The sequence below is a fragment of the Xyrauchen texanus genome, chromosome 13, assembly GCF_025860055.1.
Source record: "Xyrauchen texanus isolate HMW12.3.18 chromosome 13, RBS_HiC_50CHRs, whole genome shotgun sequence".
Classification (NCBI taxonomy): Eukaryota; Metazoa; Chordata; class Actinopteri; order Cypriniformes; family Catostomidae; genus Xyrauchen; species Xyrauchen texanus.
This window is the reverse complement of record NC_068288.1, coordinates 36895089-36919766: the sequence shown is the minus strand read 5'-3', so window position 1 is coordinate 36919766 and position 24678 is coordinate 36895089. Positions and strand designations below refer to the sequence as shown.

General features: G+C 39.0%; 1 protein-coding gene across 1 annotated transcript in view; it reads left to right on the top strand.

The window, feature by feature from the left end:
- The first annotated feature begins 320 nt into the window (after positions 1-320).
- The window catches only part of LOC127654126 (RING1 and YY1-binding protein B), a 42609-nt gene continuing 18251 nt past the window's right edge, over positions 321-24678 (top strand). The window contains exons 1-2 of the mRNA XM_052141137.1: positions 321-692; positions 1308-1433. Coding sequence (XP_051997097.1) covers positions 667-692; positions 1308-1433 — 152 coding nt within the window. The 5' untranslated portion in view covers positions 321-666. The remainder of the gene's footprint in view (positions 693-1307; positions 1434-24678) is intronic.

The window sequence follows — 24678 nt, the reverse complement described above, 5'->3', positions numbered from 1 at the left end:
TTACAGTTATTGTTCCTATAATAAAGGCAGTATTAGCCAGCAATGTCTTTATAGAAGACATTCAAGTGATACAAGGAATCTGTTAAAATCACGTTCAAACCCCTGAAATTCCATAGCTTATATGATTACTTTAATATGTTTACTTAGCTTGCCCTTGTGGTCAGCCACAATAAAACGTCTGTACTACAATACTGCGGTGTCCCAAGTTGAACTTGTCTTTTCTCCCTGCAGACTTACACACATGCATGCATGCACAGCACATATTACACACACTCCCTGTTCTGCTGGTGACATATCGCAGAGCTCATTTAGCGACCAGCCTTTCGGTCAGCCATCAAGCTCGGCTCTCTCTGCTGCTTTCTCTCATTTGGACAGGCACACACTCTAATTACGTTTGGCAATCCTAGAGCTGTGTAGATCTATCACTCTATCCGTGCCTAAATATTTCTGGCGAGACTTTTAAACCGAAGACAGCGGTGATTGGGCGGCGGAGTCACGCGGGCCGTAGTCGCTTCGCCCTGCCTAGAGTCACCCAGTCAGTCGGGGGAAGGCGAGTTTGCCTGCAAGCTGTTATCTCTGTGGGGAGCTACCGTACGCACACCTCCACTTACAATTATTGTTAATTACTGAACCCTCTTTGGTCTTTTGAGATTTTTCTTTTCCACCATGGGCGACAAAAAGAGCCCGACCAGGTAAGAACGCTTCAACGGTCCGTTGTTTCTGAGGCGATATCGGTGTCCGCGCGCACGGTGGATTTTCGGATATTTGTCTCGTGCAGTGTTTCTCTTTTCTCTCAGTTTGTGTAGCTCGAGCGAGAAACAAGCGCAGCTATGGCGGCTTTCTCTTCCTCACAGGGGACCCTAACACTGCTCAGTCCCTCTCAGACAAAGAAGATAATTTTTTTCCATCGTATACGCATGGCCCTTTCGGACGGGCGTTTTTAGTCGAAGTTCTAGGTGTAATGGACGGGGTTTGACTTTCAATTTCACGCCGTTCACCGAGGCGATATCTTTAGCTCGCTGGCTAACGTTAGCTGCTGTGCCAACGGACACCAATCTAGTCCCTTTAATTGTATTATATATCTGTTAAACCCGCTGACTATGAGCCGCGGAGAATAACTAGTTAGCTGGTTAGCGAGTATTTCCAGTATTTTCCGGTTCAAATAATCCGTCCCCTGGCGTCAGAGGTGTGATCTTCTGTCACTCTGTGCCAGTGGTGTCTCTTCGGTTACATTAACGAATGTAAATCGTGTTATATGCCAAACATGGAAGTTGACCGTAATATTTTGGTCTTTTTTGTTATTCAAGGCCAAAAAGACAAGCCAAGCCAACAGCGGACGACGGCTTTTGGGACTGTAGCGTGTGCACTTTCAGAAACAGTGCCGAAGCGTTCAAATGCAGCATCTGTGATGTACGGAAGGGCACGTCTACCAGGTATGGGCATTTACATTGAACTGCAACTACATAATCCACATCTATTCACTAATGCAGATGATTTTGATGGGCTACTTGTTGATTTGCTCATTAAGATTCACGGACATACCAGTCGTCTCATGCAAGTTAAATGTCATGTATTGAGTGTGTCTGTGTGATGACTGGCACTAGATTGACTGTGGCAGCCAGCTTGTTCAGCCTTTGCACTGATAGGCATATTGCAACTTTTTCTTCAGTTCTTTGATCTGCTCCATTTAAAACGCAGTTTATGGCTTCATTGTGACATCATTTGTCTGCAGTTCTATGCGTTTTCCTGCAGCTCTATATGATCATGTGAGCTTGCAGATCTGAAGACCTGGCTTTGCAGTACTGCAGTGTTTGCATAGTGATCTTGTGTGGCTCTCGAATCAAGTTAGATTTCCCGTTGAAAGACATGACTGGTATTTGTTGCTGAATGTTGGGTTTGATTAAAGGGATTTAATGTCTGGGAGTGTTCATAAGTCCTATATTGTGCATGCTTGCCTCTCCCTTTAACTCCTGTAGAGAGATTTGCTAATCAGAACACAGGAAACTAAATTTCTTGGGGTTTATTTCTTTCTTTCTTTTTAAAGTGCAAAGAAATTTACAAAGGTCTATCAGCTGTCAAAAATTCTTACTCCATCTTTTAAAATGCTTTGTGGCTTAGATTTTGTCTGGCAGGTATTTATACGTTCCTCTCACAGCCAAACATCATTAGCAGTGATGCTGAAAATGCAGCTGTAGACATCTGTTACAGCTCCACAAGTAAAGCAATTTTTGTTTGTTAGATAAATTAGGGTAGATTATCATGATGGTAATGTTTAGCATCCATTAAAGTATGCTAAGGACTTAAAGATTGTCTTTCTGTTTTGACTAAGTTGATGATTTGATTGCTCTTTTTTCTGTGCTATTCAGTAGGAATGCTCTGTCACTAACAGGTCTAGTTGTGCCAGGGCTAGGCCATTCATAAACAACACATGTGAATTTATTGGGTCTGCTTTAAATACTGGTCTTCTTCCTGTAAGAGAACATAGCAGAGTGTCCAATGTTCTACGTCTGTCTGGGCTCCGCTGTGTGTGTTATGATGTGTGAACTTGCCAACATTTCTTGTCGGCTGACTGATGTGGTGTCTACAGCTATGAGTAATATACCGATCCCCATGCTCTAACCTTTTCATGTGCTCTTTTACACTTAGTGCTTTTCTGACATTTGAGTGAAAGAAGAGGTGTCAGGTGAATTCAGACACTCGAAAGCTGTGTAATTGTCAATGATTAGTCTATTTATTCCCATCTCAACTCAGTAAAACTCATGGATCTGTTTACACAATGCAAGTGCATTATGTTCATGGTAATGACAGGAAATGATGCCATGCATGTCAGAAACCCGTCGTACATCTCTCCCTGGCAGCTGCCCAGCTCCTATCAATCTGTTGAATATAATCACACGATATTGCTGATGAGAGCCGCTCTGTCTGTGTTTGATCAATGCTGTCAGTCTTTGATGGAAGCAATTGTTTGCTGATGTAAGAAGCCTGGCTCCTTTTGTAATGAGGACTAATTAGCCATCTTGTCCATGTTTGATGTATTCCAGTGGTGCATGGGAGGGAGCGTTGGGGTGCTCACAGGGAAATGATAGTCTACTACAAGTGGTTTATGCTCCCATCTCAGCATTTTTTTTATTTATCTTCGCTTCTCATTGACTGTTCCACATGGCAGTTATTTTATCTTTGTTGGTCTTTGGTGTTCAAAGAATGCAACCAGCCCACCGGTGTAAGGATGCACTAGATAAGCATTGTTTTTGTCATGTAAAAAATGTATAAAGTCTCTGATTGCACACATTGGATTTGGGTAGATCGATCATTTTCTAGCAGTGTGATGAGTTTCTTAGTGAACTCGGCTTTTGGAGAGTGTGCACAGCGTCAGTATACCAAGATGATAATTAAAGGCAGCTTTATGGAAAGAGGTTATCTGAGAACAACAGAATCAATCCAGTCTCTTTTGCTCACTTATTGACTCACTAACTGATTAAACCTCAGAATGGATCAGATTTTAACTTAAGGGAGGAATAATCAGTTTGACAGTGTCTGAAAGGAGTATTCTTGAAGTTCAGCTCAATCGACGGCATTTGTGGCATAACGTTGTTTACCACTTAAATTAATTTTGAATTGTCCCTCCTTTTCTTAAAAAGCAAATATCTGGGGTTGAGTAAGGCACTTAGAATTTAAGTAAATGGGGCCCATCTCTAAACGTTAAAATTAGGGATGCACCGATTGTGAATTTCAGCAGAATTTTCACTAAATTACAGATCAGACAGTAAAATACTCCAACACCACCGACATTTTTTTGCACTTATTTGAAAACAAACCACACGTGCGCACGGCACCTATTGCCCTTACGTCATGCCAGAGTCGTGTCCAGCCAGTGGCTGTAGGTGGTATTATAGTTCCACCTGTTGGATCTTCTCCGAAACTGCAGCTGGGTAGGCAACTGTTGTCCAAGTCAACCGCAAATAAACAAGACAGATAAACATCGGCCACTGCCATCGGTGAATGACATCGTATTTGCCGATAGGCTGATTGTCAGTCAACAAGGCGAATATCGGCCGATACTGATGTTTGGCCGATACATCGGTGCATCTCTAGTTAAAATATTCACTATTTCAAAAGTATAGCCACAAGACGTAAAGAAAATGTGTGGTAACATAATTCTAGTGTGATGATAATATTGTTTACTAATATTTTCTTTGTTGCTATGATGACATAACCATGTAAACCCTAAAATGACCGTAAAAATGCCAATTCAAACAGATTTACAGCTAAAATTATACTCAAGTTTTAACAGAAGAATTAATGTAAGTTCAAATTTTGCATCGAACCCCTCCAAAAATGTGTGCCTTACTGTAACCTCGATTTGTAGCTCTTTTTTTTTCTTTTTTTTTTATATATAAAAGAGTGTCTATTTTTTTGTGTTAATCAACATTATGCCACAATGCTGTCTGTTGAGCTTAACTTGTATTGAACCTGAATATTCCTTTAATTACTGTTTTGAATGCATTCATACATGCTATGTGGCTTGTAAATAGGGGCATGCTTGTGTGCACACAATTTGCTGGATTGTATGAGTTGGATGACAGCTTTGCCGGAGGACATGTCTCTTACTGTTTTTTTTTTTTTTTTTTTTGTTTTCTTCCCCCCACACAGCAGCCGTACACTACATAGAGTTAGTCACCTTGTGTTTACATGGCAGTAGAGGTTATCTTGGGTCATGCTTCTGTCAACCAGGTGGAAATCCATACTGAATCACTGCACGTTTCTTGAATGATGTTTAAGATGTGTTGTGGACTGAATTTTATACATGCTGTAGCCCTCTACGGAGCAAGTAATTCACTCGATTTTACAATCAACAAAATGCAACAAAAATTTGTCTGTAATTAGCCACTGGCAAGTACATTTTAACATTCCACTTGCCAGTGATTTGAGTTGTGAAGTGTCGAAGCACAGAGATCCTTTTACTGAATATAAAGCAGGCGATTAAGAGGCTGGATTCAGACTCGTCATTCCCTGCATGGTGTCTCATGAGCGTGCTGGAAAACTTGTTTGTTTATCATTCGGTTGTACTCTGAGGGTCTCATGGTTCCGCACTGCAGACATCACCAGAGCAGTTCTCTTGAAAGCATGTGAAGATGAACTGCTTCTCAAGCACTCTGTTGTTCACACTGTCTACAGAGACTCGTGCCAAACTCCAGCAAAAAAATATAAATTAGGTATAAACTTATTATTTAATAGTGAACGCAAAGCTCTCCAGTCTTTCATTTAATGACCATATAATGGCAAATGTCTGTGGTCTTGCGACCTAATATATTTCTATGGAGATGATAAAATGCAAGAAACAGAATCTCAAAGTCTTCCTTCATGATAAATGCCTTTAAATAAAGTTCATGTGTGAAGAATTTAAGACTGCCATTGCATAATATAATATCATATAATAGCTAAACAGGTTGGCCTACCCTTATTAATCATCAGCACAATTTCATAATTGTGACAGCCCTAAATGTCATTATTAGGTTTCAATCTTGTGAATTTTTTGTTATAAATGTGTATGAAATTTCAAACAGTGACAACAGATTGTTTCATTAAAATGCAATTTCATGACATCATATAAATTGATATATTTAGATTTTTGTACATTTTTAAAAAGCTAAAATGTGATTTATAATGATAAGTCTAAACATAAATATAAATTGTACAATATTCTATATAATATACTTCACTTGCGTGAAGTCATATATGAAAAGGCCCCCTTTCTCAGTTTGCTTATCTTTTTCAGTTGCATTGCACTTGCATGTCATCAAAAGTCTGTTTTTTTTCTTCAACATGACCATAGAGGGTTGTGCTGTAGCCTTGTTGAGTTTGAGCCCCTGAAACAACAAATGTTAATGTTACATATTGTCAATAATCCGAATGAAAAACAAGACTTTTGAGCTTCAAGAAAAGTTTCAAAATAATCTCCTTTCCTCAGAACATATCAAAATCAAATATCTTCACACAGTATTCCTTGCAGACCTCAACACATTGTGTTTTAATATTAGGCTACATTGGAATCCCGGAAACAGTAGTGAAGAAAGCGACACCTTGTTTCAGGTATCAGATTCTGTGGTTTCTTTGTTTCAAGATGTATATCAGTTTCCACAGGTTAGAGGGAAGAATCCATCAGGGGTTTTCTTAAGTTGATTGATGTACAGGATCAGGGGGAAGTGGCATTTGGGCTTTGTGTTACCTTGATCTACAGCATGGTGTACATTACTTTTACTTACCCTGAAGGTCCTTGCCAGGTCCCAGTCAAAGTATCCCCCCCCCCCCTGTTTTAAAGAGTAGGTTTCCAAGTTGGGTTTTGTGAATTGTATGCTATAGGTTTGGTCCTCTCAGTTGTGAGCACTTTCATTCCCACTCTCTGAACAGGCTGTTTAAAGGGGTAGTTCACTAAAAAATGAAAATGTTGTCATCATTCAGCCTACTCATCCTTATGTTGTTCCAATCCCACATGATTTTCTTTCTTCTATGGAAAACAAAATGAGATGTTCGGCTGAATTTTAGCTTAAGTCACCATTCACATTGCATTTTTTCCTCAAACAAAAAAAGGGGAAAGTCATTCCTTAAGTGTAGTAGTAGTAAAAAATTGTTTGATATCGATTTAAAATAACAAAAATGTGCACCAAGTGGCAAACCGAGCAGGTGGAATATTAAGTATGTCACAGTTCAAGAATTTGAAGCAGTCTGTTCAGTTGGAGTGGACTCATTCATGATTCGCTGGTAAATTGAGGTTTTAAGTGCCTTGTTCCACTTGGAATAAGATAATATTGTCTTGACACTATTGACTCGTGAAATCAACAAGGATGTCTTAGATCTTTGTGTGTGTAATTGACGGAGCAGAGATTTACAATTCAGTGATTTTCATTGCCTTTGCTTCAGCGCAGATTGTTGAAGATAATGGAATTACATAATCAGGCTGCGCTAACACAGTCCAGTTCTGTGTCAATTTTCCCCCATGCCTGTACAAACACACACACTCAAACACACTTTTACTTATCCACTGTTATCAGAATTTAGACCTTCTTTAAACCACAGGCATAAGCTTTTAATCTACACCAATGTGTTAATTGGTGGTTTAAAACATCTTTGTGTGTTTGAAGACATTTAAGAAAATGAGCACAATAGTCATATCTCACTATAGACCGAGAATAGGAGACATGCATACATAAAGGAGACTTTATCTGCTTATAGAAGTAAAATAGAGGTAATGAGTAATTCTAATGTATAAATATAATTATGTGTGGGCCAGGGTGATTAATAGGCTGATATTTTGCCATTTTTAGGTTTTTGCCATTTGCTTTTGCTCAAGCGACAGCATGCTCTAGTGCTGGAATGAAACCTGATGATCCATGTTATCCAAGCATGATTTTAAATGTTTGAAAGAGCAATTTGAGAGCTTTAATGCAAGCTAGGAATCTTACCTTTTTTACGAAGGAGTGACCTAGAAATCATGCGGAATCGTTAATATCTCATTAATATTTCTTATTACATTTATGTCATAACTTTTTTGTTTTAAAATGCTATATAATGCTCTGTTTATTTCCAGGTTTAAATAGATTTTTAATTCCAAATTTTTAAAGGAATATTATTTGGTCTCGATTGAATTTCATCATACCCTGCTTTCTATAGATATCTGTATTTGTAATTGAAAAACCCATATCGATTACCCACTAGTACTGAGGTTAAACAGAGTGTGTGTGTTTGGGTGGGCTGAAATTGCCCAGAAAGAGATTTAAAGACAGAGAAATTGCTGGCTGTGTGATTCTGAAAGAGACAAGGCATCTGGGAGAAGATTGAAAGGGACAAAAAGTCAGTGAATGAGCGTGAGAAAGCAAGTGTGTTGTACGTGTGTGTGTGTGTGGGTGGGTGGAGGTGGGGGGATCTGCACGTGGAGTTTGATGGACGGCACTGTTGGGATGTGCTCACTCAGCCAAGAGGCTCTCAGACGGAAGGCAGAATGGAGCACATCATTACCCAGTGCATGGAAGCACTAGACTCACCCTCCTTCAACTCTCCCTGTTCTCCTCACCCACTTGTCATTCAGTCAGTGCAACAGAGGAGACTGCCGTTTGTCTGACTCATTCATATATCACATAACCACTGGCAGTGACATTCAGTGACCACACTTAATCAACTAACTGTGTAGATCTGAAGCTGTTCTGATTGAGGCTCACTGCCTCTCTGTATTCTGCGGAATGGCGTGTTGATGAAGATGGTAAACCAGACAATGGAAGTCGACGTGGCTGACAGCTGCTCTTGAAATGAGCTCGAATCAGTTTTTTGCCTGAGGAAATATACTGTAAAGCCATTACAATCTCCAGCTCTGCTTGTCTGTTAGCGCTAAAAGGATTAGGCTTACTTTCTTGCTTGCTGATGTGTTCTCAATGACCTATTGAAATTCTACAGAGCAATAAGGGCACGTATTATCGGATCATGTACAGTGAGGGAAAAAAGTATTTGATCCCCTGCTGATTTGGTATGTTTGCCCACTGACAAACAAATGATCAGTCTATAATTTTAATAGTAGGTTAATTTGAACAGTGAGAGACAGAATAATAACAAAACAATCCAAAAAATGCATGTCAAAAATGTTATAAATTGAATTGCATTTTAATGAGGGAAATAAGTATTCAACCCCCTCTCAATCAGAGATTTCTGGCTTCCAGGTGTCTTTTATACAGGTAACAAACTGAGATTAGGAGCACACTCTTAAAGGCGAGTGATCCTAATCTTAGCTTGTTACCTGTATAAAAGGCACTGGTTCACAGAAGCAATCAATCAATCAGATTCCAAACTCTCCACCATGGCCAAGACCAAAGAGCTGTCCAAGTATGTCAGGGACAAGATTGTAGATCTACGCAAGTCTGGAATGGGCTCCAAGACCATCGCCACGCAACAGAAACACAAAAGAACGGTCAATCTCCCTCGGTCTGGGGCTCCATGCAAGATCTCACCACGTGGAGTTGCAATGATCATGAGAATGGTGAGGAATCAGCCCAGAACTACACAGGAGGATCTTGTCAATGATCTCAAGGCAGCTTTGACCATAGTCACCAAGAAAACAATTGGTAACACACTATGCCGTGAAGGACTGAAATCCTGCAGCACCTGCAAGGTCCCCCTGCTCAAGAAAGCACATGTACAGGCCCATCTGAAGTTTGCCAATGAACATCTGAATGATTCAGAGGAGATCTGGGTAAAAGTGTTGTGGTCAGATGAGACCAGATGCTCTTTGGCATCAACTCAACTCGCCATGTTTGGAGGAGGAGGAATGCTCCAGACCTTAATCCCATAGACAATCTGTGGAGGGAGCTGAAGGTTCGAGTTGCCTAACATCAGCCTTTTAACCTTAATGACTTGGAGAAGATCTGCAAAGAGGAGTGGGACAAAATCCCTCCTGAGATGTGTGCAAACCTGGTGGCCAACTAGAAGAAACATCTGACCTCTGTGATTGTCAACAAGGGTTTTGCCACCAAGTACGAAGTCATGTTTTGCAGAGGGGTCGAATACTTATTTCCCTCATTAAAATGCAATTCAATTTATAACATTTTGTGTTTCTTCCATTTGCGAATAATCTCACCAACTGTTGTCACCTTCTCACCAAGCTGCTTGGCGATGGTCTTGTAGCCCATTCCAGCCTTTTGTAGATCTACAATCAGTACATTTTAAGAGGCAAATATGTACCCTTGGTAAATAACTTGGACCTCAGTGATATGGTACTATAATGTACCCATGGAAAAGGTGCAAATGTGGCCTTTTAAGGGTACTGCCCCAGTGGCAAGCAGTTTGTATGGCAAATTTGTATTCAAAGCATATTAAAAACGGCCAACTTGATGTTTAATCACATTTATTTGATAACATGAAACATTCAATAATATCACATTTCTCATATACAGTAGGATACATATAATTATTTTAAGCCATTTCGCTTTAAAAACATTTCTACACATTTCATTTTAACTTATACCTTTTAATACTCACCCAAAAATACATTTTAGGAGCACATGAAATGAGAGGTTTTATTGAACATCACAGGCTAGTCACATGGACCACTACTTTGACATTTTTGGGTCTTAGGTGATGGTGAAAAAGAATCTTTCCTGAACTTTTGAGATTGTATTTGATGGCATAGGCTATTTGACTATACAGTGGCCCCAAAAGGTAAAACATCAAACTAAGTGACATCTGCGAATGATGCTAGTCCTTTTTTTTTTTTTTTTGCAGAATTATTTTTGAGATATCTTTAGCCTGCATGTACTATTTGTTTTTTAAATTTTTTATATAAATACAAATACCACTTAGTTTGCAATGGTTATCTATTGTAATGGCATTCTTACATTTTAAAATGCTACTTTAGTGTCCAAATACTTAGTACAATATTGAAACATGGCTCTATGTGCAAAAGTGAATCACAAAGGCAAAGTTGAGCGACAAGAGAATGGTTTTCTATTTGAGCACTGAGCTAAAAGTGCTTCTTTGTTGCATATCTCCTTATTAGTTTAACAGAGCTGGCCAGTCTAGACATAAATATTCAGTATATTGTTGCCTTGAATAGGGTACACATTGCACAGCATTTAGCCTGTTTGCACTAATTGGAAACATGACCTATAATTATACAGGTCGGAGGAAAAACGGGGACGCAAGGTTGAGTGAGTCTGTTTGAAAAGGAACGAGAGCCTTGAAAGAGTGAAATGATAAGGAACGTGGTACAAGCCTCTACTTCTAGATGGATCCTATAGGAGGATCTTTGTTGACATATTTGTACGTATGCGCGAGTGGTTGTGTGGCAACAAAACATCAGTGTTCTTATTTATTTATTTATTGAAAATGTAGTGACTGTTGTACCAATTCAATTGTGTTCAGTGTGAGACTTTCAATGGCGTCTGTACTATGGTGAAAAATTGTATATCACAGCTTACACATTTCTCCTTCTTTCAAATCCAGTCTTGGAGAAACATGCAGTCATGTAGCAGCTTTAATGTTTAAAGTAGAAGCAGCTGTCAGGATAGGACTTACAAATGCTGCATGTACTAGTGAGGCTTGCAGGTATCAAAGCACAGCTACAGAATGTAATATTTTGTTATTCTGATAAGATTAACTAGATATGGACACTCTTGTCAATATGAATTAGGTTAAAAAAAAAAAAAAAATAGAACAGAATAGCCCATTTTGATGTGAGGAACATAGTCTGGGTGCTGTGGATCGCGGTTTGGGACACCTGAATCAGAACGCGAAAACATATGACTCAGTTGATTTGACTCAGTTTTTTTTTTTTTTTAATCTTCTATAAATACATAGTCACTAAGACTTACCATGAACAAAATGAGCCTCACAAACTCGATCAGAAGCTGCAGGAATCCAGGCTTTCTTCGGAGCGTCCAGGTTCAATCGCCAAATTGCACGCAACCATTTCTTTCGTTTTTCGCGATCCTTTTCGGAGGGAATTCGGAAAAACGTTTTATCAGGCCCCCAACGAGCCGCACAATCGACCACACAGCAAGAGTGAACCATCCTCTTCTCTAAATCCTCCTCCAAACGTGCAAAACAATCAAATTATAGGTATCTAGCGGTGTTTCCTGCCACACGATTCCCATGATGCAACGCGACAAACATAAACAATGACGTCACAAAAGATCCGCCTATTAAGGATGGGCATTTTGGTAATTTTGTCTAATTTAGTACTCTGCCCCTTGAGTACACAACGAGTACTCAAGTAATTTGTCAATTACATGTTCATAACTGTATATATAATGACATGTCTGACAAATGTCTATGGCTGCTGCATTGCATATTTTTGTTCCAGTTTATCATCTATTCATTATTATAAGCTGTTAAAATAGTATGTTAGAAAATGTACAAAAGATTGCATAATCAAAATATAATGCATCATTTTTGTCATTATGTGAAGATTCGCTGCCCGAATCTGAAAGAATGTGCACAATGCGCATCTGTCTGTTCTTCTTTCAGGTTACCGTAGTTATCTTAGTAAGTGTGCACCAGTTGATTTTGTGACTGTCTGAACCGTCTATTTTCAAATAACAGGAGATGCCATAACCATTGCGTTTTAAAAAGTTAAGTTTTGAAGATGCTGCATTGTGTTCCATTTAACTGCGCTCTGTCTAGCTGTTTGAAACACTCGCCTGCGGTACACTGCCACACGCACTGTGTGTGTGTGTGTGTGTGTGTGTGTGTGTGTGTGTGTGTGAGTGAGTGAGTGTCGCTCTTGTGAGGAAAGCCACGATGCTCTGTATTGTTGTTGCTGTGATTCATGAAGCTTTCCATTCAACTTGGAGAGCCTGAATTTCCATCTTTCATCTGAGGAAAGTGCAACGGAATGACATTTTATATTTAACTTGGAAACTCGAGATGCAGGTGTGTGTTAAGTCACGCAGGACTGGGAGTTTTAGTAAGTGACAATCATTCACTTTTATTAAATAATATCCATAAACAAGTGAAAGTTCTTACATTAATTGATAATAAATCATGTTTATGTGTAAAACAGACAGGTTTTCAAAACATGGTTAATTACACGCTTTGTTTTGATTATTGTAAGGATAGCATTGCAGCATCGTATCAGTTTGTTTGCCATGAGAAGTCTCTGATAATCAGTTTACCCCTCAAAGTCACAACATAATCTCAAAATTAAAAATAAGCTCCCTCTTTGACATATTTGTGTTTAGTTGTCTGGTAATTGTCACTGGATTTTGAATTAAGCAAAAAGTCACATCATGCGTGATCGCTATCGATCATCATTTTCATGATCGATCATTGTTGCCACGTCCGAGTACCCGAGTCCTTGAGTACTCGTGCCCATCCCTAATTCCTATGTGTGCTAAACACAAACACCACACCTGGTTGATGAGAGGAATTTTGTGGTTTCCTGTATTGAAAGGTCAGACAACCTAGGGAAAACCCTCTCTTGGTTGGATCAGAAAGAGATGCTTAGATGCTTTTTTTTTTCTTGGGCTAGTTAGCTGCACAATTGATTGGAAAAATAATCATAGTTATTAATAATAATAATAATAATAATAATAATAATAATTCAGAATGTGTCAATTACAGTATTCCATTTGGGTGTTACATCAAATGTTTCAAATAAAAGTTGTTTGGGCCCATCACTTTCAAGCTTTAAAAAACAAAATAAAGGCTGCATAAAATCAATCTATATGAATCGAGTGGAAAACCACGTCTTCTGAAGCGGTAGGACCTTATTCACCAAAAGTCTTCACTTATGTTTTAATCTGTGGAATAGTTTTCTTCAAAATCAGTACAGAAGTCCACAGATTCCACCTGGGCCTGGATAGGCTATTTGGTACTTTGCTATCAGCTAACTGCCCTGTTTTCACATTGCATTTCACATTCACATCCAGCGTGAATAGTTAGATGTCATGGTTAGATTTCCACATGCAGCTGAGATCTCCCCCACAAGGGAGCAATTTCCTCAGGGAAGAAGGGCAGAATCTCTCCAGAAGGTGGAGAGGAATGTTTAATATCCTCCACCCAGTCAAGAGCGACAGTGCAGGAACCCAGGGCCTGTTTTCTAGTTGCTCTCATTTCTCAATCTCCGTTCTCTACTTCAGGCAGAGAGCCACTAATCGCTTAGTAGAATGGCTCATGGGATCCCAGTCCCAGAGCTTGTTCAACAAGCACTGCTTCATCATCCCCCACCAGCCAAATGCTTAAAAGAATAGTTCACCCTAAAATGAAAATTTGCTGATAATTTACTCACCCTCAGGACGTCCAAGATGTATCTGAGTTTCTTTCTTCTTCAAAACAGAATTTAAGTTTTTTAGGATATAATTTCAGGCCTCGTCCTTTAAACAACGCAAGTGAATGTACTCTAAAATGCATATTTAGGGTGCATCAATATAATCGACACGACTCAACAAATTGTCAGTCAACAAATATAGTTCTTCTGAACCCAAACGATTGATTATTTTTTAGAAACAAAACAACAATTATATACTTTTTAACTACAAATGCTGGGAAAAATATGAACCTTTCATCAATGGCCTATACATTATCATGAGTGAATGAAGCTCTGGCTTATCACACTGACCCTGGATATAAGTACACCCCTACATTCTCTCAAATATCGGCTGGTGTGCAGTGAACAGAATTAATATATGTTGTTATTTTTTAAGTTAGGGAAGCTGAAGTTTATAGTAATGGAAATATTGAATGTTTTTATAATCTAAAAATATGTAGATTATAAATTGAAATTATACATTGAAATACAATGTTCTCAAAGCCACAAGTCTAAATAAGTTATGTTTCAAATTTGAAGATGATCTAACAAAAAATGAGGTTCCTGCAAGCTTTTTTCTCTGTAAAATCACTGGAAGTGTACAGAGTAAAATTAAGGCTCCACCTTTCAAGACGACACAAAATCTGACTGCACTGCTTGGCTATTATGAGTAAAACTATGCCACATTTTTTAAAACTTTGGAGACAGGCTCGTTTTGTGTACGAGACTCTTAAGTTAATATACAGTTTTACAACATGAATGCTGCTCAGATTGCATAGTTTGTTGAAAAACGATGACGAAGTGTAATTCTTTCAAGCGAGATCTCATGTAAACAATGGAGAATATATCAATATTTCTCAGATTTATCACTTTTATGGACAAAAAGTGGATGTTTTTCAATGAAAGCTTGTCATGTACAGTTGGCCCAAGTGTGGCGAACTGGATTCATCTGGGGTTCGCGTTTTCATAACAAAGGTATGAAGTCCCCTTTTGATAATGCATATTTTCATTTGTACTTCTGGCACAAATACAAATTGCTCTTTCTGGAGTATTGCTATCGTGAAACAGAGATATCAATGTTGAACCGTTAGACTTTTGAAAAGATGTATAATTTGTTAACATTAATTACATTTATAGACGATAAATGTTAGCAGAGTGACATCACCACTGCGTGCGGGGGTGGGGGATTGCTTATAAACAGGTTAAAAGAGGAGGCCTTAAAAAACTCAAATTCTGAAACTCAAGATACATCTTGGATGGCCTGAGGTAAATTATAAATTATCAGCAAATTTTCATTTTGGGGTGAACTTTTCCTTTAATGCTGCTATGCCAGAGGATCAAGGCACTCTGGGAACTGCCACTGGACGAAACTGTTTTGTTTGCATTGAAATTGATGCAAGAGGCTTCTTTGAGGAGAAACCTGTATTAAGACAGAATGATGTTCAATCTAGGGGAGAATGTCACGGACAGTGTCGAGATATGTTCTGGTTATATTTCACCCCAGAAGAAAAGAATAAGACATTATTTTTGCATATAAGTAGATTAAGCTTGTTAAGATTATTAAGATTTTGTAGCTTTGTGACATTATTTTCCTGACACCTAAGCCACCCTTTTTTTGTCTTAAAAAACCACTACACAACTTCTCCGACTGGGTGAGATTTATGCCTAGTGATCTGTTTACATTAAGAGTAGTACAGTTTTTCACAGCATTCTGCTGTATGAAAGGAATTCGCTGTTGAAAAATCTTCCATCTGAGATTAATTAAATTCTAATGCTCAACAGAAAGCTTTCTCTTGTAAATAGGATCAGTAGAGAAGTCTGGGTTTAGTTTAACAAGGCTTATCCTTTAAATGCCAACAGATTGCTTTTTAGATCGCAAGCTGTCTATAAAGGTACTGCCTTGCAGTCCAGCGCTGTGCATAATTAGGTTATCAACAGTTACCTTTGAGAGATGTATACTATTGACCTGACTGTCTGCTCTCCAGGGCATTTTGTGCCTCCAGTGCATGCAAGAGTCAATGGCAGTGATTGCCTGGTTATGCAGCACTTGAAATGGAGTGCTGTGTTAATTGAGGGCTTTTTCTATCCTCTCTTCACTGGAGCATTCTCTCATTCTGTCTTGTCTCTACAAGCAATCTGTTTCATTTAACACTGTGGTAATATACTGCACCGCTAACGTTTGTGTAACTGAAGCCTGTGCACACTATCTCTCGGAAATGCCAGCCGCTTAAGCAATTAAATAGCCTCTTTTGTGAGGTGTTAATAATTACAGCATCTGTTAAAACTGACATGCCACTATCAGGTTATATTCAGATCAAGGCTTGTGTTTGCATAATTAGAAATGCCCAGTCATAAGAAAATGCATTATTTAAAGTTCATACACTGTAAAAAAAACTGTAAAATTTACAGTAAAATACTGGCAGCAGGGTTGCCAGCCAGTTACTGTAATTTTTACAGTGACCTTACTATAATTTAATTAGTTACTGTAATTATAGAAACAGAAAAATACTGTATTTTTAAAATAATACAGTAATTTACCAGATGCATTTAGCAATTTAATGCTGTAATTTTTACAGTATATTACATGATTGTGTGAATTTACTATTTTTGGAGGAAATACATAAAATACTGTATGTCCAGTATATTTTGCTGCATGTCTATTACTGGCAGCTGAATTTTAAATTTAAACTACTCATTAATTGTTTTGCATAATGTTTGCCATCTGTTTTGTATAATAACTTAATTCAGTTATTATTTCACAAAACATATTAAAAATAATTTGCAATGTATTGAAATGTATAAAAAAACTGGACAAAATTTTAAATATGACTTTCACATTCACATACATTAATGGACACTATGTGAGAACATGGTCCTAAAAACAATGGAAAGTTTAATTTCGGATAGAGGGAGGATAGATACAGTTAGAGACGGATAGAGGGAGGATAGATACAGTTAGAGACTGATAGAGGGATGATAGATACAGTAAGAGACGGATAGAAGGATGATCGATACAGTAAGAGACGGATAGAGGGATGATAGATACAGTAAGAGATGGATAGAGGGATGATAGATACAGTTAGAGACGGATAGAGGGATGATACAGTTAGAGACTGATAGATGGATGATGGATACAGTAAGAGACGGCTAGAGGGATGATAGATACAGTAAGAGACGGCTAGAGGGATGATAGATACAGTCAGAGACGGATAGAGGGATGATAGATACAGTCAGAGACGGATAGAGGGATGATACAGTTAGAGACTGATAGATGGATGATGGATACAGTAAGAGACGGCTAGAGGGATGATAGATACAGTCAGAGACGGATAGAGGGATGATAGATACAGTTAGAGACTGATAGAGGGATGATACAGTTAGAGACGGATTGATGGATGATGGATACAGTTAGAGGGATATAGATACAGTTTAGAGATGGATAGAGGGATGATAGATACTGATAGAGGGATGATAGATACAATTAGTTTTTTGTGCTTTTTTATTGTCTCTTCAATATGTCTTTAGTAATGATAGTGTGCGTGCGTGGGACAGTGTGTCCGTGTGTGCGCGGGACAGTGTGTCCGTGTGTGTGCGCGTGTGCGTGGGACAGTGTGTCCTTGTGTGTGTGTGTGTGTGTGTGCACGCGGGACAGTGTGTCCGTGTATGCGGGACATTTTGTCCGTGTATGCGAGACAGTGTGTCCGTGTGTGTGTATGCGTGACAGTGTGTCTCTGTGTGTGTTTATGGGATAGTGTGTCCATGCAGTGTTTGTATAACGGGGATATATTTTTTTCCTTTTTTTTGTTTTCAGTAGTGTTGTGTAGTTCTGTAGCTGGTCGCTGTTAAATGTGTTTTAATAAAAGTATAGGGAGAAAGATCTTGGTGTGTGTGTTTGTGTCTGCTTTTTCTTACAATTTCAGAAATTCCACTGGTAGTCCATCAGTTTGCAGAGTAGAGTGGAGATGTGTGGGTCCACTGCAACCTGTTTCTTCTGTACAAGTCGCCCAGTGGTTTTAGAGGTCACTGTTCCTTTTGACTTCTTTGTCCCACTCTCAGGGTTAATGCCTACAAAGTGCCTGAAAGTGTCATGAAACACAACATTTTAATGCAGGTTTTAGCTTTTGAGGCATTTAATCAAGTTTTTGGATTGGAAGTTTTCCTACCACCATATAATATTAGTTGACTCAAAAGATATAAAACATATCTACATATATAAACGGCAGGTTTTTAGGTTGTTAGAATTCACCTTTGAATAAACTCCAATGTACACACCACCTCGTCTTGGTAGTCAAGGTTGAATAGTTAGTACTCTGCAAATAGTGTGGCAAGGCCAGACAGGAAGGTGGGCTGAGTGCCCTCACACACAACCTCGCCTTCAATGCTCAGCATCAAGTGCCCAGTAGTCAAGATGTCTCCTGAAACAATCAATACCACACATGACACCAGTTATTTTTAACCATGCCATTTCATTTTTATCTTCAATCTTTTGACATTTAAACTTTATTTTAATATTTATGACTGAGTGAACTGATTTTTTTTTTTTAAACCAAGGTTAACAAGAGGCATTGGGAACAAATAATGAGCAAGTTTCACAGAATATACTTGTTATTATTAATATTTATAATAGAACAAGTAAGGCTAGAGAGAAAAACAAATATAAATACTATTTATTAGAGATGCACCGATTGCAATTTTCTTGGCCAATTTTGATTTCCGATTTATTTGCAAGTGTGACCTGCCGATACCGATTTTTTTTCAGATTTTCTTTCTAAGAACTATTATTGACCACATATACAAACAAAATCTACCTTTCTTCAATGCTACATTTTATTTTCATAATAAAATAAATGATTAAACATTACAATTTCCCCCAAACTGCACTATGTTACAGGATCTTCTCTCACTTAAACAACTCTCAAAATAAAGTGCCCTGTGACTGGAAAGAGGTAGAAATAACAATTAACTGCAAATGAGTTGCTTTATATAACAGATGTCATTTTCCACTATTTTTATAAATTGACCTTTTTCTCTTTATTACTCATCTAACAAAACAATTCCAAAGATCTGAAAAACTGAAGTGTCCAATACGCTCAACTTATGTTAGATGTACAAATATCAGTTGTAAAACTGAGCACTGCTTCGGGAACGGCTTGTAACTTCATACCTGTCAACACTCCCGTTTTTCCCGGGAGTCTCCCGTTTTGTTATTTCTCCCAAAAAAATGTATTTAAAAATTCTCCCGTAATTTGTATGGCCCAAACCACGTTATATATAATCACATCAATATATTTTTCCAAGGTGGTCCAGTTGCCAGATCTTGAATGAAATGCATCCTACTCACACAATCGACACATCATACAAATGACAAATTATGTATGACCTCAATCTGGCAACCTACAAGCCAGTTGCGCTGTTGATATCTGCGCAGGCAGTAGATGCGGGATGTTAAATCAAGCATCACTGGTAGATGGGGGATGAAGACTCAGCTGGTGCTCCGGTGAAAAAAGCAAAATATACATGTAAATTTAACAACAGCTGGATGGAAGAATTGAATTTCATATCCTGAAGCCATATCGACAATTCCCACGCCTTTTGCAACACTGATTTTAATATCGGACACGGTGGGAAAAATTACGTTACTCAGCACATTAAATCAACAACGGCACAATTTGTATGTATTTAGCCTGCCTCTGCCATCCAGCACCCCACTTCCCCTCTCCCGGATTTGTGTACCCAAATGTTGACAGATAACAGGCTGCGTGTGTGACATGACACGAGATTAAACAACTCTGGCAACGCGAAGTTGGAAAGTACCTCATACTCTGTATCGAGGAAATTTATCAGATTTCTGAAGCCTCTGTCCTCAACTATGGAGAACGGCTGGTCATCCAGGGCCATGAATTCCATAATTTTCCTCGTAATTGCTTTGGTCTTTTCGTTGCTCATACCAAGGAATGATAGGAGAGGCTGCTGACTTGTGACTGGCTCTGAGCTCTGGCTAGCTTTAGCCGCTTTCACTTTTTAGCTTCTTTTTGAAAATGGGCATTTTCAGCTGGGTGATGGTGTTATAAATGTCTAATTAGGTTTGTTGATCCGAACGTTATTGTTGTGGTTTCCCTACAGTTTACTTTGGTGAACTTTATGTATTCTTCCACGCCAGTGACATGTTTACATGCAGCTGTGACGTTATTGCCTGCGCCGCTGGCAACAAAACGGACCGGCTTGGAATCGGACAGACGTGAGGCTGACCGTCCGGTCACCGATCCGGGCCGAGCATGTGGAAAATCGTCTAATTACGGTCCCTGGCCGGTCGATCGGTGCATCTCTACTATTTATACTTGTTTTTATTAGTAGTTTAATTGTTATTATTTTATAATTAAAAAAAAGTGTTTGTCTGTAATTTAATATTAAAAATGTCAATCCTTTTTACCGTGCCAATAAAGCTACTTGAATCTGAATCAGTATACACAAAAAACATCAATCAAATGTAATCCAACAAGAGACCTTTACTAAAACCTTACAACAAGACCTTAAATAGGTTAAATCAACTCCTCTCTTTAAAAAATGGAACATTATCAGACTAACATTGGGATCCACAGTACACGATTAAAGTAGGCTGCATTACACTGTACATGGGTTTCTTATACATGGGTCACTCAAGAGTGTGTACACTATCTCAGTGTATACTTACCAAGCACAATGATTCGCGGGGTCCCAGTTATGTTGTGTATCTTGAAGATCTGCTGCTGAGGCACACCTCTGTCAATTCAAGGAGGAAAAAACACATCACATTTTTGCAAGGTTCTCTCAAAAACTTCTGGATGTCATGCAGTCTGGATATCATGATCAGTAAAAGGGAACAAGGCAGAAAGGGCGCGAAAAAATAAAAAATGTGCATATCTTTTTATGTCTTTTAAACAGTTAACTGCTCTACACGTACCTCATTACTTGTATAAAAAAAATAAATAATGAAATACGTGCTAATTTGACACTGGATGTAAAAACACAGCCAGCCTCGGTAGAAAAAAAATATTTTCCCACAGCTAAAATTTATGACTTGATTATCGCAATAAATCAGCCAATAAATGCAACAACCACCTAAAAATAACTAATTACGGCAGGCTCGTGCTTGGGCGAGATCACTACGATAAGAAAATTGTTTATTGTTTTTGCCAACAGAGTCTTTCTTAGTCGGTAAGTGTATAATACCTATTATATATACAGGGCTCCAGACTAACTTTTCCACTGGTTGCACTGGTGCGACCAACTTTCTCAGTTGGTCGCACCAGCATATGATTTGGTCGCACCTTTTTTTTTTCTGCTACATGCCATGGGATTAATCAATGCATGCTAATGAATAGTGGTCTCTTAATCTGCATACCCTAGTTTTGCACTGATGTAAAAAGACTGACAGTGACATAAGACCTCATGTTCGCAATCTTTTATCTATCAAATCCCAAAAACTATTATAAAAACATTTATGTTTTTTAATGTTTGATTATATAATTTTACTGTCTTCACAGCTGTTCAACCCCCGGAGGAAATTTTTTCAGACGTCTTTTTTCTCAGATTGTCTCCTATCACTCCTATAAATTGGGCACAGGCCATGTCGTTGGCATAAGTGGGATTAACATTCAACCCGTTCTTTTTCATCAGTATAATTTCTGATTTGAATTTTGTGAACGGGAGTTCCTCTTTTGCTATGTTATAAGCAGTGTTAAATTTTATAATCATTTCCTTCTCCTCTGTCAAGCGATTACTCTCATCTAACCGCTGAAAAGACGTAGGAAGGGGCTCGGTGTTTCGTGAGACACACCGGTCCCTACAGGTTTTTGCTTTCATTGTGCAGTTTAATAGACTCAATCTTAAATTGCGTAGACCCTGTAACAAATTTAGAATGACCTGCAATGGATGGGCCACACTGTTTACAGTACAAACAATGCATGGCATTAGCCTCGTATCGCCTCCACAGGTACTGTCTAAGCCATTGCTGCTGGAAGTTGTGTCTTTTCTTTTTCCTTAGCTCACTCGGTTCCTCCCTGTCCGCACCTGTGCTCTCGTCATCAGTTGTGTCTGTGTGCTGGCTCGTTGGCTGGTCCTTTCCACCAGCATCCTTGACTTCCACACTTTGTTTTTTAAAGTATTCAGCAATTGACCTTTTCATTTTAATTCGGGAATTCGGAATTGGCGCGTTTCACCATCAGTGTGAAATGCGCGTGACGTGTACGTTGTTTATAAATAAACTGCAAGTTTCTTGCGGAAGAACACTGTAGCCGGAGCTACTTCTCTCCGTTAATGTCTATGGCGAGTCACTCAGGCACTGGGCAACATCGCCGCAGTCAAGCCGAGCCCGGGATAAAATAGTCAGAATATAAACACTTATTATAGGCGTACCGTAGTGATTCAGATAAGTCAAAAACACGATTTGGAAAACGGATTCATGATGTACTCGTTCATTTTGAACATAAGGTACGGACTGCAGCAGCTGCTGTTGATACAACGGCGTTCTGTTGCGCGAGCGTCCACTCGCACAAATGCGACCACATAAAATTTGAACTCGCACATTCTCAAAAAATGGTCGCAGTCTGGAACCCTGATATATATAATATAAGTGAACAAAACTGTCATTGTTTTTTTTTTTTTTTGCCAAACTTTTATTCTACAGATGTCTTGCTTGTGATACTTTAATTATTATTATAGAGAATATTACATTTTACTATAAAGTTGTAATATGTTTTTATTCAGTTTCAGGCATCTAGATTTTATTTTGAATCATGCTTTTATTATGACGTGTTTTTAGCCGTATGCTTCACTTTTCTGGATAAACAGTTTGCGACACTGCGTAGTGTGATCATTGAAGACTTTTAAGTCACGTCTGAAATCTCATCTCTTTAAACTGGCCTTTAAGTCTGATAAATGAAATGTAGGACACAGTTTTGGAGTGTTTGTATTTTAGATACTGGTGTTTGTGTATGTGGTCATTTCGAAATGTTATGTATTAAATTGTATTACTGTGAAGCACTTTGGTTAACTGATGTTGTAAATGTGATATAAATAAAGCTGAGCTGAGATTAGAGTGCAGATGCTGTGATTTTAATTACGGTATATAAATATATATTTTACATGATTCACAATGGATAAGTATTCTGCTTTGTCATCTCATACAACGTGAATGATTCTTAACGTTTGTGGAGTTTCTAGTGGATGAGAGGTTGGATTTATTTAATGTACACATCTCTTCCATAGTAAGATTGCAGCCTTTATTGGTTTAATAAATCATACTAGGGCATGTCATGATTTTAATTTGATTAATTGTCCGTTTCAGTGTATAAGAAGTGACAGAGCACGCATTAAAAATAAGTCTGTGAGCATTTTAAAGCTGTTGTGTGTCAGTCATGCAGTGCGCTGGTACCGGATAGATTCGGTGCTCGGTACTGCAGAAACACTGGTACCGTTACATCTTTTTTATTTTAGTATCAACTTGATACCGAAGTACCAGTACTTTTGACAACACTAGTATGAACATAAAAAGATTCAACAACAAAGACATAAACTGAGCATGTTTCACAGACATGTGACTAACAGCTGCATTAAGTACTGCAGTGCATCTTCTCCTCATAGAATGCACCAGATTTGCCAGTTCTTGCTCTGAGATGTTACCCTCCTCTTCCACCAAGGCACTTGCAAGTTCCCAGACATTTCTGGGGGGAATGCCCCTAGCCCTCACCCTCCGATCCAACAGGCCCCAGACATGCTCAATGGGATTGAGATCCAGGCTCTTCACTGGCCATGGTAGAACACTGACATTCTTGTCTTGCAGGAAATCACGCACAGAAAGAGCACTATGGCTGGTGGAATTGTCATGCTGGAGGGTCAGGTCAGGATTAGCCTGCAGGAAGGGTACCACATGAGGGAGGAGGATGTCTTCCCTGTAATGCACAGCGTTGAGATTGCCTGCAATGACAACAAGCTTAGTCCGATGAAGCTGTGACACACCGCACCAGACAATGGCGGAACCCCCACCTCCAACTCTGTCCCGCTCCAGAGTACAGGCCTCAGTGTAATGCTCATTCCTTCAATGATAAACGTGATTCCGACCCTCACCCCTGGTGAGACAAAACCGTGACTTGTCAGTGAAGTACACTTTTTTCCAGTCCTGTCTGGTCCAGCGAAGGTGGATTTGTGCCCATAGGCTACATTGTTGCCGGTGATGTCTGGTAAGGACCTGCCTTACAACATGCCAGCAAGCCCTCAGTCCAGCCTCTCTCAGCCTTTTGCGGACAGTCTGAGCACTGATGGAGGGATTGTGCATTCCTGGTGTAACTCTGGCAGTTGTTGTTGCCATCCTGTACCTGTCCCGCAGGTGTGATATTCGGATGTACCGATACTTTGCAGGTGTTGTTACACATGGTCTGCCACTTCGAGGACGATCAACTGTCCTTCTTGTCTGCCTGTAGTGTTGTCTCACAGTACGGACATAGCAATTTATTGCCCTGGCCACATCTGCAGTCCTCATACCTCCATGTAGCTTGCCTAAGGCATGTTCACGAAGATGAGCAGGGACCCTGGGAATCTTTCTTTTGGCGTTTTTCAGTGTCAGTAGAAAGGTCTCTTTAGTGTCCTAAGTTTTTATAACTGTGACCTTAATTGCCTACCTAAGCTTTTAGTGTCTTAACGACTGTTCCACAGGTGCATGTTCATTAATTGTTTATGGTTCATTGAACAAGCATGGAAAACCTTGTTTATACCCTTTACAATAAAGATCTGTAAAGTTATTTGGATTTTTACAAAATTATCTTTAAAATACAGTTTCTGTAGACACACAATTCAATACACACAATTCCTGACATTTAGTCGCAGAAAACATTCCCTGTCTTAGATCAGTTAGGATC